Source organism: Pseudophryne corroboree, chromosome 1, assembly GCF_028390025.1.
Source record: "Pseudophryne corroboree isolate aPseCor3 chromosome 1, aPseCor3.hap2, whole genome shotgun sequence".
Taxonomy (NCBI): domain Eukaryota; kingdom Metazoa; phylum Chordata; class Amphibia; order Anura; family Myobatrachidae; genus Pseudophryne; species Pseudophryne corroboree.
In genome coordinates this window covers 1,117,478,166-1,117,494,515 of record NC_086444.1, presented here as the reverse complement: position 1 = coordinate 1,117,494,515, position 16,350 = coordinate 1,117,478,166, and the positions used below count along the sequence as shown (strand labels likewise).

General features: G+C 50.0%; 1 protein-coding gene across 1 annotated transcript in view; it reads right to left on the bottom strand.

The window, feature by feature from the left end:
* The window catches only part of WDR19 (WD repeat domain 19), a 237,992-nt gene that overhangs the window by 135,385 nt on the left and 86,257 nt on the right, over positions 1–16,350 (bottom strand). Inside the window, exon 8 of the mRNA XM_063957071.1 lies at positions 9,243–9,356. Coding sequence (XP_063813141.1) covers positions 9,243–9,356 — 114 coding nt within the window. The remainder of the gene's footprint in view (positions 1–9,242; positions 9,357–16,350) is intronic.

The following is a 16,350-nucleotide window of genomic DNA, read 5'->3' as shown; positions in this document are numbered from 1 at the left end:
GACTACCAACTGCTCCTTGGACCTCGCCCTTATAACGAGATTGTCCAATTACGGGATAATTACAACTCCCTTTTTTTTTTTTTTTTTTTTTAAGGAGTATCATCATTTCGGCCATTACCTTGATAAAACACCCTCGGTGCCATGTACAGTCCAAACGGCAGTGTCTGGACTTGGTAATGGTAATCCTGTACCACAAATCTGAGGTACTCCTGGCGAGGATGGTAAATGGGGACATGCAGGAAAGCATCCTTGATGTCCCGGGATACCATGTAATCCCCCTCGTCCAGGCTTGCAATAACCGCCCTGAGCGATTCCATCTTGAACTTGAATTTTTTTATGTTCAAGGATTTTAAATATAAAATGGGTCACACCGAACCATGCGGTTTCGGTACCCCAACCCGTGTGGAATAGTAACCCCGTCCTTGTTGAAGTAGGGGCACCTTGAGTATTACCTGCTGGGAATACCGCTTATTAATTGCCTCTAGCACAGCCTCCCTGCTTGAGGGAGTTGTCAGCAAGGCATATTTTAGGAAACGGCTGGGGGGAGACATCTCTAATTCCAGCTTGTACCCCTGAAATACTACTTGGAAGAAACAGGGATCCACCTGTGAGCGAGCCCACTAATTGCTGAAATTTTTGAGGCGGCCCCCCACCGTACCTGGCTACACCTGTGGAGCACCCGCGTCATGGTGTGTACTCACAGGAGGCGGGGGAAGAATCTTGATTCTGGGAACAGGCTGACTGGTGCAGCTTTTTCCCTCTACCCTTGTCTCTGTACAGAAAGGAAGCGCCATTTGACCCGCTTGCTTTTCTGAAGCCGAAAGGACTGTACCTTTTTCTGTGAGGAAACCAGAGGTAAAATTATTTCTTCCCAGCAGTTGCTGTGGATACGAGGTCCCAGAGACCATCCCCAAATAATTCCTCACTCTTATAAGGCTCTCTATGCGCTTTTTAAGTCAGCATCACCTGTCCAGTGACAGGTCTCTAATACCCTCCTGACAGAATGGACATTACATTTATTTTGGATGCCAGCCGGCAAAATATCCCTCTGTGCATCCCCCATATATAAGACAACGTCTTTAATATGTTTTTATGTTTGCCAACTATTATCCCTGTTTGACAGGGTCACCAACCACGCTGCAGCAGCACTATCTGCAGGTCTCAGTCTAGTACCTGAGTGTGTAAATACAGACTTCAGGATAGCCTCCTGTTTTTTTTATCAACAGGTACCTATTAAAGTGGCCGTATCCTAAGACGGCAGTGCCACCTTTTTTGACAAACGTGTGAGCGCCTTATCCACCCTAGGGGATATCTCCCAGCGTAACTTATCCTCCTGGCGGGAAAGGGTACGCCATCAGTAACTTTTTATAAATTACCAGTTTCTTAACGGGGGAACCCACGCTTTTCACACACTTCATTTATTCATCTGATGGGGGAACAAAACACTGCCTGTTTTTTCTCCCCAAACCTAAAACCCATTTATAGAGGTTAAAGTCAGAAATGTATAACACATTTTTTATTGCCGGGATCAAGTCACGGATTGGATTGTGTATATGTCTCCACCTTGTCGACACTGGAGTCAGACTCCGTGTCGACATCTGTGTCTGCCATCTGAGAGAGCGGGCGTTTTTGAGCCCCTGATGGCCTTTGAGACGCCTGGGCAGGCGCGGGCTGCGAAGCCGGCTGTCCCACAGCTGTTACGTCATCCACCCTTTTATGTAAGGAGTTGACACTGTCGGTTAATACCTTTTACCTCTCTATCCACTCTGGTGTCGGCCCCACAGGGGGCGACATCACATATATCGGCCTCTGTTCCGTCACCATATAAGCCTCCTCATTCAACATGTCGACACAGCCGTACCGACACACCGCAGACACACAGGGAATGCTCTAAACGAGGACAGGACCCACAAAAGCCCTTTGGGGGGACAGAGTGAGAGTATGCCAGCACACACCAGAGCGCTATATACTGCAGGGACTAACTGAGTTATGTCCCCTATAGCTTTATATCTATATATATAATGTATACTGCGCCTAAATTTAGTGCCCCCTCTCTCTTTTTTTAACCCTTGTAGACTGCAGGGGAGAGCCAGGGAGCTTCCCTCCAACGGAGCTGTGAGGGAAAATGGCGCCAGTGTGCTGAGGAGATAGGCTCCGCCCCTTTTTCGCGGCCTATTCTCCCGTTTTTTATGGACTTCTGGCAGGGGTATTTACTTCATATATAGCCCCTGGGGCTATATATTGAGGTATTTTTGCCAGCCAAGGTGTTTTTATTGCTGCCTCAGGGCGCCCCCCCCCAGCGCCCTGCACCCTCAGTGACCGGAGTATGAAGTGTGTGAGAGGAGCAATGGCGCACAGCTGCAGTGCTGTGCGCTACCTTGGTGAAGACTGAGTCTTCATGCCGCCGATTTTCCGGACCATCTTCTTGCTTCTGGCTCTGTAAGGGGGACGGCGGCGCGGCTCCGGGACCGAACATCAAGGCTGGGCCTGCGGTCGATCCCTCTGGAGCTAATGGTGTCCAGTAGCCTAAGAAGCCCAATCCGGCTGCAAGCAGGCGAGTTCGCTTCTTCTCCCCTTAGTCCCTCGCTGCAGTGAGCCTGTTGCCAGCAGGTCTCACTGAAAAGAACAAATTCTAAGACTATAACTTTCTAAGAGCTCAGGAGAGCCCCTAGTGTGCATCCAACCTCGGCCGGGCACGAAATCTAACTGAGGCTTGGAGGAGGGTCATAGTGGGAGGAGCCAGTGCACACCAGGTAGTCTAAGATCTTTCTAGAGTGCCCAGCCTCCTTTGGAGCCCGCTATTCCCCATGGTCCTTACGGAGTTCCCAGCATCCACTAGGACGTTAGAGAAAGCATGCTGGATAGTGAACCGAATCCAGCGAGAAATAGTTTGCTTAGAAGCAGGACACCCAATCTTCTTGGAATCATATAGGACAAACAGAGTCTGACTTTCTGTGACGAGAAGTTCTTTTCACATATATCTTCAGAGCCCTTACAACATCCAAGGACTTTGATATAATTGAGGAGTCAGTAGCTACTGGCACCAGAATAGGTTGGTTGATATGAAATGCCGACACAACCTTCGGAAGAAACTGCTGACGTGTCCGGAGCTCAGCTCTATCTTCGGTCGTAGAAGATCAAGTAAGGACTTTTATAGGACAAAGCCCCTGATTCCAACACATGTCTAGCAGAAGCTAAGGCCAACAATGTGACCGCATTCCAAGTAAGAAATTTGACCCCAACCTCCTGTAGAGGCTCAAAGCAACCTGACTGGATAAACTGCTACACCACGTTAAGGTCCCAAGGCGCCGTAGGCGGTACAAAGGGAGGTTGGATGTGAAGAACTCCCTTCAAAAAAGTCTGAACCTCAGGGAGGGTAGCCAATTGTTTCTGGAAGAAGATGGAGAGGGCCGAAATCTGGACCTTCACAGATCCCAACCTCAGGCCCATATCCACACCTGCTTGCAGGAAGAGGAGAAAACGTCCGAGTTGAAATACCACCATAGGAAACTTCTTGGATTCACACCAAGAAACATATTTCTTCCAAATACAATGGTAATGTTTAGACGTTACCCCTTTCCTAGCCTGTATAAGGGTAGGAATGACCTTCTTCGTAATGCCCTTCCGAGCTAGTATCAGGCGTTCAACCTCCATGCCGTCGAAAGCAGCCGCGGTAAGTCTTGATAGGCGAACGGTCCCTGCAGCAGCAGATCCTCCCGAAGAGGAAGAGGCCTCGGCTCTTCCTGCAAGAGATTCAGAAGGTCCGCGTGCCAAGCCCGCCTTGGCCAGTCCGGAGCAATGAGGATCGCCTAAACCCTTGATCTCCTTACGAGCTTTAGAACTCTTGTAATGAGTGGAAGAGGTGGAAACACATACACCGACCGGAACAACCACAGAGACACCAGGGCGTCCACTGCCACTGCTTGTGGGTCCCTCGACCTGGAACAATAGCGTTGAAGCGTCTTGTTGAGACGAGAGGCCATCATGTCTATTTGTGGTAACCCCCAAAGGTCTGTAATTTCCTTGACCACCTCCGGATGGAGAACCCATTCCCCTGGATGGAGATCGTGTCTGCTGAGGAAGTCTGGTTCCAAGTTGTTTACTCCCGGAATTAAGATTGCTGACAGCGCCAACGCGTGTCTTTCTGCCCAGAGGATGATTCTTGTCACCTCTGACATTGCAGCTCTGCTCTTCGTTCCGCCCTGTCGGCTTATGTAGGCTACTGTCGTTACATTGTCCAACTGCACTTGAATGGCCCGATTTCTTAGAAGATGGGCCGCCTGAAGAAGACCACTGTAGATGGCTCTTAGTTCCAGGATGTTGATGGGCAGGCCGGCTTCCAGACTTGACCACCTTCCTTGTAATGTTTCCCCCTGAGTGACTGCGCCCCAGCCCCGAAGGTTCGCATCCATGGTTAGAAGGACCCAGTCCTGAATCCTGAACCTGCGGCCCTTCAGAAGGTGAGGCAATTGGAGCTACCACAGAAGTGAAATCTTGGCCTTTGGCGAGAGACGAATACTCTGGTGCATGTGGAGATGAGATCCTGACCACTTGTCCAGGAGATCTAATTGGAAGGCCCGAGCATGGAACCTCCCGTATTGGAGAGCCTCGTAAGAGGTCACCATCTTTCCCAAAAGGCGAATGCAGTGATGAACTGACACCCGGGCTGGCTTCAGGACATCCCGGACCATTGTTTGTATCACCAATGGCTTTTCCTGCGGAAGAAACACCCTCTGCACTTCTGTGTCGAGGATCATCCCCAGAAAATACAACCTCTGGGTCGGTTCCAAATGTGACTTTGGGAGATTCAGAATCCAACCATGAGAAGGTGCTTTGTGAGAATGGACTGCAAAAGCTTCTCCTTGGACGATGCCTTTATCAGCAGATCGTCCAGATATGGAATGATGTTCACCCCTTGTTTGCGGAGGAGAACCATCATCTCTGCTATCACCTTGGTGAACACCCTCGGTGCTGTTGGGAGGCCGAATGGCAGGGCCTGGAACTGAAAATGACAGTCCAATAATGCGAAACGGAGATAAGCCTGATACGGCAGCCAAATCGGAATGTGGAGGTACGCATCCTTGATATCCAGGGACACCAGGAATTCCCCCTCTTCCAGACCTGATATCACCGCCCTGAGAGACTCCATCTTGAACTTGAACTCCTTTAGAAAGGGGTTCAGTGATTTTAGGTTCAGAATGGGCCTGACCGAACCATCCGGTTTCGGTACCACGAAAAGGTTTGAACAGTAACCTGTGGTTTGTAAATGAGAAGGAACTGGTACAATGACCTGTGCCTACACCAACTTCTGGACAGCTTCTTGTAGTACAGTTCTGTCTGCCAGTAGAACTGGCAAGCCTGATTTGAAAAATCGGTGAGGAGGGAGATTTTGAAATTCCAGCCTGTATCCCTGGGACACAATATCTATCAACCAGGGGTCCAGGCCAGACTATACCCAGACATGACTGAAATGTCTAAGTCTCGACCCCATTGGCCCACCTCCAGGCCGAGCGGGCCACCGTCATGCGGAGGACTTTGGCGTCCTGGAAGCAGGCTTTTGTTCCTGGGAACCTGCAGCAGCAGTTTTCTTGGATTTAACTCGAGCTCCCCTAAAGAAGGTATTGGACGGTTTGGAAATTCTAGGCTTGTTAGGCCGAAAGGACTGAGATGCTGATGAAGAGAAGTATTTCTTCGGAGCAGGAGCAGCTGAGGGAAGAAACGGAGACTTACCCGCTGTAGCCGTGGATATCCACGCATCCAAAGCTTTCCCAAAGAGCTTCCCCAAAGAAAGCCTGACTTGTGTAAGGTAGGGACTCCACACTCCTTCTGGATTCCGCGTCGGCCGACCACTGGCGCAGCCAAAGTCCCCGAGGAGCTGAAACAGACATGGAAGATATTCCCGCAGCCATGGAACCCAGGTCTTTCATGGATTCTACCATAAAACCTGCTGAATCGTGAATGTTACGCAAAAACAATTCAACATCCCCTCTATCCATCGTATGCAAATCCTCTAGTAAGGTAGCCGACCACTTTACTATAGTCCTTGCAATCCATGCACTAGCAATAGTGGGACGTAATATGGCCCCTGAAGCAGTGTACATTGATTTAAGTGTATTATCAATTTTTCTATCAGCCGGCTCCTTTAAGGCAGTAGATCCTGGAAAGGGTAAAACCACCTTTTTTGAGAGTCTGGACACAAATGCGTCAACAATAGGCGGATTTTCCCATTTTTTCCTATCCTCCTCAGGGAAAGGAAACGCCCTTTTAGGGATCTAGAATTTTTTCTCCGGGTTTTCCCATGCTTTCTCAAATATAGCATTCGATTCCTTTGACGCAGGGAAGGTTAGCGAGGCTTTCTTATTTTCAGTGAAATAAGCCTCCTCAACCTGCTCAGGTGTGGTATCATTTATATTTAACACATCCCTGATAGCCTCTATCATTAATTGCCCCCCCTTTCAAGAGAGGCAGACCCCCGCAACACATCTCCATTACAGTCTGTGGTATCAGAATCGGTATCCGTGTCATCTTGCGTGATGTTAACAAGCGCACGTTTTTGGGGGTATATAGCTGGGCATCCTGAGGTACCAGAATCGGGCCATACTGCCATGGAGTTCTGTAATACCTGGGTTGCAGACTCATTACTCGCAACCCTGTAAGAAATCTGAGTAATTCAAGATTTGATAGAGGAAAACCATTCAGGTTCCCTTGCTGGAATCTGTGCTAAACCAGTGCAATCCTGATTACATGGAATGGGATCAACCTGTGAGGACATATTCTCTGCAGCATATGACAGTGTCCCTGGACATAGCTAAAGTAGACCACCAAACACTCCACACACACACACACAGGTGAGGGCAGACAGAGTTCCCCCCCCCCCCCCCCCAAGAATGGCAAGAGAGACACAGAGATTGGAGCCAACCCACACACAGCGCTTTTACCAAAGGGAGACCCCTTGTCAGCGCTGACTGTGCACCTTAATAGGATACCCAGTCGTATTGCAGACCCCCCCCCCCTTCCCCTTTACAACCCCCTGGTACCGTTTACAGATAGCTGGAGTTGCTCTGGAGGGACCTTCTTTCCTGTTCAGCGCTGTGCAGGCAGGAATATGGCGCTGAAACGCTGCTGGGTTCGCTCTGAGGAGAAGCTCCACCCCCAAAATGGCGCTGTCTTCCCGCTCTTCTTCTGATTATACTGGCCTGAGGATTTACTGCTGGCTGAGATCCTGGGACCCCGACAGGCTTCTGGACCAGTGTAGGGTGTAGCGCTGGCTCATGGCTCCCCTCACAGCGCCGCAGCATGTACCGCTGAGCCATCCCTGGAGCGCAGTTAATACTGCACTCCTACCTTGTTGCCCGCCATCTTCACACCGACCCCCCGCTTGCTAGGGGGGTCGATGTCTCACTCGCCACCGATTCTTCAGCTCTGCAAGGGGGTGGCGGCATGCTGCCGGGGTGAGCGGTCCCCTGTGGCGGAGAACGATCAGACCCCTCTGGAGCTCAGGGTCCAGTTAGCGGAGACAGTGGCTCAAACCCCGCAGGGCGGACACTACTCCCCCCCTTAGTCCCTCGCTGCAGGGAGGCTGTTGCCAGCAGCCTCCCTGTAAAACAAAAAACTCTTAAAAACAACATTTTACTAGGAAAACTCAGGAGAGCTCCCCTACCTGTGACTGGCTCCTCCGGGCACATTTTCTAAACTGAGTCTGGTAGGAGGGGCATAGAGGGAGGAGCCAGCCCACACTCTCAAACTCTTAAAATGCCAATGGCTCCTAGTGGACCCATCTATAGGGGTCATTCCGACCCGATCTCTCGCTGCAGTTTGTCGCTGTGATCGGGTCGTTACTGCGCATGCGCCGGCGCCGTAGTGCGCCGGCGCATGACAGCCTTCATTGCCTAGCGATCGCCGCTGGGCGGGAGGAGGCTGGACGGTGGCGTTAAGCCGCCATTTAGGGGGAGTGGTCCGGCCAACGCAGGCGTGGCCGGACCGTTGGGGAAAGGCGGGCTGCGGCGGCTGCGTGACGTCTCACGCAGCTGCTGCGGCCAGTGGCAGCGACAATTAACTCCCGGCCAGCCGCAGGAGCTGCGTTGGCAGGGAGTTACTCCTCAAATACAAAGGCATCGCCGCTGTGCGATGCTTTTGTATTTGTGCGGGGGAAGGCCGGACTGACATGCGGGGCGGACTAGCCCTGTGCTGGGCATCCCCCCGCATGTCAGGGAAGATGATCTTAGCTGTGCTAAATTTAGCACAATCGGAATGACCCCCTATACCCCATGGTACTAATGTGGACCCCAGCATCCTCTAGGACGTAAGAGAAATAAGCTTATTGTAAATGTTACATGCAAATAAAGTTAGATGGAAAAATAGATAAATATAATTAGATAGGTAGATATCAGAGGTGAAATGCATTAATAGGCTGATCATGTTAATGACTTGCATCATAAACAGCTTTATACAAGTCAATGTTTGACACAGAACTGTATATTATCAGCCTCATCTTTCCTCTTTTCCACTAGCTTAAAAACCTGGACTTTGGCACGGCGGCAGGCATCGTTCCCGGTTCCGACCCTGCTAGCTAGCCGGGTAGGATTCCTAGGTCACTCGACCCGGGTTTTTTCTAGAGTGCTATCTCCACTATCAAAAAAACCCCGGGTCGAGTGACCCAGGAATCCTACGCGGGTAGCTACCAGGGTCGGACCTGGGAATGACCCGGGTAAGGGTGGTCAGGTATGGTTACAGGTAATTTTTAGTGTGCTGAAGGGAAATGTAGGATGGGATTTACAACCCCTTCCCCCTCTCTGTGTGTCTGTGACCCCTCCCCCTTTGCAGCACCTGATACACAATTATCTCCAGGAATGACCGAGCAACTACCATTGTTTGTCTGCTTGTGTGCGAGAGGCATTGAATGGGAGCAGTATTTGGAAGGCATGCTGTTCCTTGTAGTGCCAATGGGAGATCCTCGGGGTGGCTCCTGGGTAAGTTAGCTCTCTGTCTGGATGTGTTTTAGTAATAGCCTTTATCATGAGGCCTACTGTGACAAATTACATGGCCCTATGTGGGCACTGCTATTATGGAGTGTTAGGACTGCTGACATTGGAGAAGCCTTGAAGTGGCGTAGCAGCTTAAACACGTGTTTGCAAACATGTGTAAACTAATTCTCTGAATTTCTATTACCAGATAGGTCCAGAATGAGACAACCCTAAAGAGAAACGCACACTGCATGTAACCAATGAGAACCAAGACTCTTACCATCTATGGGACACAATGGAGCCATAGCGCTGTTGGAAGGCCAGTTCTATTGGGTTGTCCGGGTCATTCAGATTGAACAGGAACAAAGTTTTCTTCCCCACAACAACGCTCACCTGCAATAGCAAACAATAAAAATGGTGTGTGATTGATATATATATATATATATATATACACTGCTCAAAAAAATAAAGGGAACACTAAAATAACACATCCTAGATCTGAATGAATGAAATATTCTTATTAAATACTTTGTTCTTTACATAGTTGAATGTGCTGACAACAAAATCACACAAAAATGATCAATTGAAATCACATTTATTAACCCATGGAGGTCTGGATTTGGAGTCACACTCAAAATTAAAGTGGAAAAACACACTACAGGCTGATCCAACTTTGATGTAATGTCCTTAAAACAAGTCAAAATGAGGCTTAGTGTGTGTGGCCTCCACGTGCCTGTATGACCTCCCTACAACGCCTGGGCATGCTCCTGATGAGGTGGCGGATGATCTCCTGAGGGATCTCCTCCCAGACCTGGACTAAAGCATCCGCCAACTCCTGGATAGTCTGTGGTGCAACGTGGCGTTGGTGGATGGAGCAAGACATGATGTCCCAGATGTGCTCAATTGGATTCAGGTCTGGGGAACGGGCAGGCCAGCCCATAGCATCAATGCCTTCGTCTTGCAGGGACTGCTGACACACTTCAGCCACATGAGGTCTAGCATTGTCTTGCATTAGGAGGAACCCAGGGCCAACCGCACCAGCATATGGTCTCACAAGGGGTCTGAAAATCTCATCTCGGTACCTAATGGCAGTCAGGCTACCTCTGGCGAGCACATGGAAGGCTGTGCGGCCCCCCAAAGAAATGCCACCCCACACCATTACTGACCCACTGCCAAACCGGTCACGCTGGAGGATGTTGCAGGCAGAACGTTCTCCTTGGCGTCTCCAGACTCTGTCACGTCTGTCACATGTGCTCAGTGAGAAAGTGCTTTCATCTGTGAAGAGCACAGGGCGCCTGTGACGAATTTGTCAATCTTGGTGTTCTCTGGCAAATGCCAAACGTCCTGCACGGTGTTGGGCTGTAAGCACAACCCCCACATGTGGACGTCGGGCCCTCATACCACCCTCATGGAGTCTGTTTCTGATCGTTTGAGTAGACACATGCACATTTGTGGCTTGCTGGAGGTCATTTTGCAGGGCTCTGGCAGTGCTCCTCCTGTTCCTCCTTGCGCAAAGGCGGAGGTAGCGATCCTGCTGCTGGGTTGTTGCCCTCCTATGGCCTCCTCCATGTCTCCTGATGTACTGGCTTGTCTCCTGGTAGCGTCTCCATGCTCTGGACAGTACGCTGACAGACACAGCAAACCTTCTTGCCACAGCTCGCATCCTGGATGAGCTGCACTACCTGAGCCACTTGTGTGGGTTATAGACTCCGTCTCATGCTACCACTAGAGTGAAAGTACCGCCAGCTTTCAAAAGTGACCAAAACATCAGCCAGAAAGCATAGGAGCTGAGAAGTGGTCTGTGGTCACCACCTGCAGAACAACTCCTTTATTGGGGGTGTCTTGCTAATTGCCTATAATTCCCACCTGTTGTCTATTCCATTTGCACAACAGCATGTGAAATTGATTGTCAATCAGTGTTGCTTCCTAAGTGGACAGTTTGATTTCACAGAAGTGTGATTGACTTGGAGTTACATTGTGTTGTTTAAGTGTTCCATTTATTTTTTTGAGCAGTGTATATATGCATGTATGTTTATATATACACATATATATATATATATATATCTATCTAGCAAGGAATGTCCGGCACTCACAAAAGTACAACAGCAGGTCGTGTGTCTCACCCACCCCGGCAGGGGAATAATGTGTAAGGCAACGGTGGTTGGCACTCCAGACACAAAATAAGCACTGATGCTGGCAAGCAGTGGTAGTCCTGACTACCACTGCTTGCCAACGTCTGTGCTTATTTTGTGTCTGGACTGCCAACCACCGTTGCCTTACATATATATATATATATATATATATATATATATATATATATCCTTTGTATGGGCGGCACTCAGAGACTTTCACCAGGCAAGTTAAGGGCAAAAAAGACCCCACTGGGCCAATTTAATGGTTACGTTTCGGGGTATTATCCCCTTCCTCAGACAATTAAACATGCAAAAAACAGTGATATTTATAAGAAAACAAGCCTGTGACCCTCCTGTGCAAACCAGTGTGTGTCCCACGCTCCCGGCCGGCGTCCCGCAGTGGCACTTCCGGTCGCGGGTCTCCCGTCGCGCCAGAAGTGACGTCACCCGCCCGGCTCCGGTTGTCATGGGAACACACTGTAAAGAAAACAGTGTGTATTGTAAAGCATACAAAACGTAATAGCATTTCTCTGACGTCCTAAGTGGATGCTGGGGACTCCGTCAGGACCATGGGGAATAGCGGCTCCGCAGGAGACAGGGCACAAAAGTAAAAGCTTTAGGATCAGGTGGTGTGCACTGGCTCCTCCCCCTATGACCCTCCTCCAAGCCTCAGTTAGATCTTTGTGCCCGGCCGAGAAGGGTGCAATCTAGGTGGCTCTCCTAAAGAGCTGCTTAGAGTAAAAGTTTTGTTAGGTTTTTTATTTTCAGTAAGTCCTGCTGGCAACAGGCTCACTGCATCGAGGGACTTAGGGGAGAAGGAGTGAACTCACCTGCGTGCAGGATGGATTGGCTTCTTAGGCTACTGGACACTAGCTCCAGAGGGACGATCACAGGTACAGCCTGGATGGGTCACCGGAGCCGCGCCGCCGACCCCCTTGCAGATGCTGAAGAGAGAAGAGGTCCAGAAATCGGCGGCTGAAGACTTCCCAGTCTTCTTAAGGTAGCGCACAGCACTGCAGCTGTGCGCCATTGCTCTCAGCACACTTCACACCAACGGTCACTGAGGGTGCAGGGCGCTTGGGGGGGCGCCCTGGGCAGCAATGAAAGTACCTATGCTGGCTAAAAATACATCACATATAGCCCCTGGGGCTATATGGATGTATTTAACCCCTGCCAGGTTGTCAGAAAAACGGGAGAAGAAGCCCGCCGAAAAGGGGGCGGGGCCTATTCTCCTCAGCACACAGCGCCATTTTCCCTCACAGAACTGCTGGTGGGAAGGCTCCCAGGCTCTCCCCTGCACTGCACTACAGAAACAGGGTTAAAACAGAGAGGGGGGGCATTTTTGTGGCGATATTATTACATATTAAGATGCTATAAGGGAAAACACTTATATAAGGTTGTCCCTGTAAAATTATAGCGTTTTGGTGTGTGCTGGCAAACTCTCCCTCTGTCTCCCCAAAGGGCTAGTGGGGTCCTGTCCTCTATCAGAGCATTCCCTGTGTGTGTGCTGTGTGTCGGTACGTGTGTGTCGACATGTATGAGGACGATGTTGGTGAGGAGACGGAGCAATTGCCTGTAATGGTGATGTCACTCTCTAGGGAGTCGACACCGGAATGGATGGCTTATTTAGGGAATTACGTGATAATGTCAACAAGCTGCAAGGTCGGTTGACGACATGAGACGGCCGGCAAACCAATTAGTACCTGTCCAGGCGTCTCAAACACCGTCAGGGGCTTTAAAACGCCCATTACCTCAGTCGGTCGACACAGACACGGACACTGACTCCAGTGTCGACGGTGAAGAAACAAACGTATTTTCCATTAGGGCCACACGTTACATGTTAAGGGCAATGAAGGAGGTGTTACATATTTCTGATACTACAAGTACCACAAAAAAGGGTATTATGTGGGGTGTGAAAAAACTGCCTGTAGTTTTTCCTGAATCAGATAAATTAATTGAAGTGTGTGATGATGCGTGGGTTTCCCCCGATAGAAAAGGCGCTCACACGCTTATCAAAACAAGTGGCGTTACCGTCTCCAGATACGGCCGCCCTCAAGGAGCCAGCTAATAGGAGGCTGGAAAATATCCTAAAAAGTATATACACACACACTGGTGTTATACTGCGACCAGCGATCGCCTCAGCCTGGATGTGCAGCGCTGGGGTGGCTTGGTCGGATTCCCTGACTGAAAATATTGATACCCTTGACAGGGACAGTATTTTATTGACTATAGAGCATTTCTATATATACGAGATGCACAGAGGGATATTTGCACTCTGGCATCATGAGTAAGTGCGATGTCCATGTCTGCCAGAAGATGTTTATGGACACGACAGTGGTCCGGTGATGCAGATTCCAAACGGCACATGGAAGTATTGCCGTATAAAGGGGAGGAGTTATTTGGGGTCGGTCCATCGGACCTGGTGGCCACGGCAACAGCTGGAAAATCCACCTTTTTACCCCAAGTCACATCTCAGCAGAAAAAGACACCGTCTTTTCAGCCTCAGTCCTTTCGTCCCCATAAGGGCAAGCGGGCAAAAGGCCAGTCATATCTGCCCAGGGGTAGAGGAACGGAAGAAGACTGCAGCAGGCAGCCCCTTCCCAGGAACAGAAGCCCTCCACCGCTTCTGCCAAGTCCTCAGCATGACGCTGGGGCCGTACAAGCGGACTCAGGTGCGGTGGGGGGGGTCGTCTCAAGAGTTTCAGCGCGCAGTGGGCTCACTCGCAAGTGGACCCCTGGATCCTACAAGTAGTATCCCAGGCGTACAGATTGGAAATTCGAGACGTCTCCCCCTCGCAGGTTCCTGAAATCTGCTTTACCAACGTCTCCCTCCGACAGGGAGGCATTATTGGAAACAATTCACAAGCTGTATTCCCAGCAGGTGATAATCAAAGTACCCCTCCTACAACAAGGAAAAGGGTATTATTCCACACTATTTGTGGTACTGAAGCCAGACGGCTCGGTGAGATCTATTCTAAATCTGAAATCTTTGAACACTTACATACAAAGGTTCAAATCAAGATGGAGTCACTCAGAGCAGTGATAGCGAACCAGGAAGAAGGGGACTATATGGTGTCCCTGGACATCAAGGATGCTTACCTCCATGTCCCAAATTGCCCTTCTCACCAAGGGTACCTCAGGTTCGTGGTACAGAACTGTCACTATCAGTTTCAGACGCTGCCGTTTGGATTGTCCACGGCACCCCGGGTCTTTACCAAGGTAATGGCCGAAATGATGATTCTTCTTCAAAGAAAAGGCGTCTTAATTATCCCTTACTTGGACGATCTCCTGATAAGGGCAAGGTCCAGAGAACAGTTGGAGGTCGGAGTAGCACTATCTCAAGTAGTTCTACGACAGCACGGGTGGATTCTAAATATTCCAAAATCGCAGCTGATTCCGACGACACGTCTGCTGTTACTAGGGATGATTCTGGACACAGTCCAGAAAAAGGTGTTTCTCCCGGAGGAAAAAGCCTGGGAGTTATCCGAGCTAGTTAGGAACCTCCTAGAACCAGGCCAAGTGTCAGTGCATCAATGCACAAGAGTCCTGGGAAAAATGGTGGCTTCTTACGAAGCGATTCCATTCGGCAGATTTCACGAAAGAATTTTTCAGTGGGATCTGCTGGACGAATGGTCCGGATCGCATCTTCAGATGCATCAGCGGATAATCCGGTCTCCAAGGACAAGGGTGTCTCTTCTGTGGTGGCTGCAGAGTGCTCATCTACTAGAGGGCAGCAGATTCGGCATTCAGGACTGGGTCATGATGACCACGGATGCCAGCCTGAGAGGCTGGGGAGCAGTCACACAGGGAAGAAATTTCCAAGGAGTGTGGTCAAGTCTGGAGACTTCTCTCCACATAAATATACTGGAGCTAAGGGCAATTTACAATGCTCTGAGCCTAGGAAGACCTCTGCTTCAAAGTCAACCGGTGCTGATCCAGTCGGACAACATCACGGCAGTCGCCCACGTAAACAGACAGGGCGGCACAAGAAGCAGGAGGGCAATGGCAGCAAGGATTCTTCGCTGGGCGAAAAATCATGTGATAACACTGTTAGCGGTGTTCATGCCGGGAGTGGACAACTGGGAAGCAGACTTCCTCAGCAGGCACGACCTCCACCCGGGAGAGTGGAGACTTCATCTGGAAGTCTTCCACATGATTGTGAACCGTTGGGAAAGACCAAAGGTGGACATGATGGCGTCCCGTCTGAACAAAAAACTGGACAGGTATTGCGCCAGGTCAAGAGACCCTCAGGCAATAGCTGGGACGCTCTGGTAACACCGTGGGTGTACCAGTCGGTGTATGTGTTCCCTCCTCTGCCTCTCATACCCAAGGTACTGAGAATTATAAGAAGGAGAGGAGTAAGAACTATACTCGTGGCTCCGGATTGGCCAAGAAGGACTTGGTACCTGGAACATTCAAGAGATACTAAGAAGGGACTTGCTTCAGCAAGGATCATGTCTGTTCCAAGACTTACCGCGGCTGCGTTTGACGGCATGGCGGTTGAACGCCGGATCCTAAGGGAAAAAGGCATTCCGGAAGAGGTCATCCCTACCCTGGTCAGAGCCAGGAAGGAGGTGACCACACAACATTATCACCGCATTTGGCGAAAATATGTTGCATGGTGTGAGGCCAGGAAGGCCCCCACGGAGGAATTTCAACTCGGTCGATTCCTACATTTCCTGCAAACAGGAGTGTCTATGTGCCTCAAATTGGGGTCCATTAAGGTTCAAATTTCGGCCCTGTCGAATTTCTTCCAGAAAGAATTGGCTTCAGTTCCTGAAGTCCAGAAGTTTGTCAAGGGAGTACTGCATATACAACCCCCTTTTGTGCCTCCAGTGGCACTGTGGGATCTCAACGTAGTTCTGGGATTCCTCAAATCACGTTGGTTTAAACCGCTCAAATCTGTGGATTTGAAATATCTCACATGGAAAGTGACCATGCTGTTGGCCCTGGCCTCGGCCAGGCGAGTGTCAGAATTGGCGGCTTTGTCTCACAAAAGCCCATATCTGATTGTCCATTCGGACAGGGCAGAGCTGCGGACTCGTCCCCAGTTTCTTCCTAAGGTGGTGTCAGCGTTTCACCTGAACCAGCTTATTGTGGTACCTGCGGATACTAGGGACTTGGAGGACTCCAAGTTGCTAGATGTTGTCAGGGCCCTGAAAATATAGGTTTCCAGGACGGCTGGAGTCAGGAAAACTGACTTGCTGTTATCCTGTATGCACCCAACAAACTGGGTGCTCTTGCTTCTAAACAGA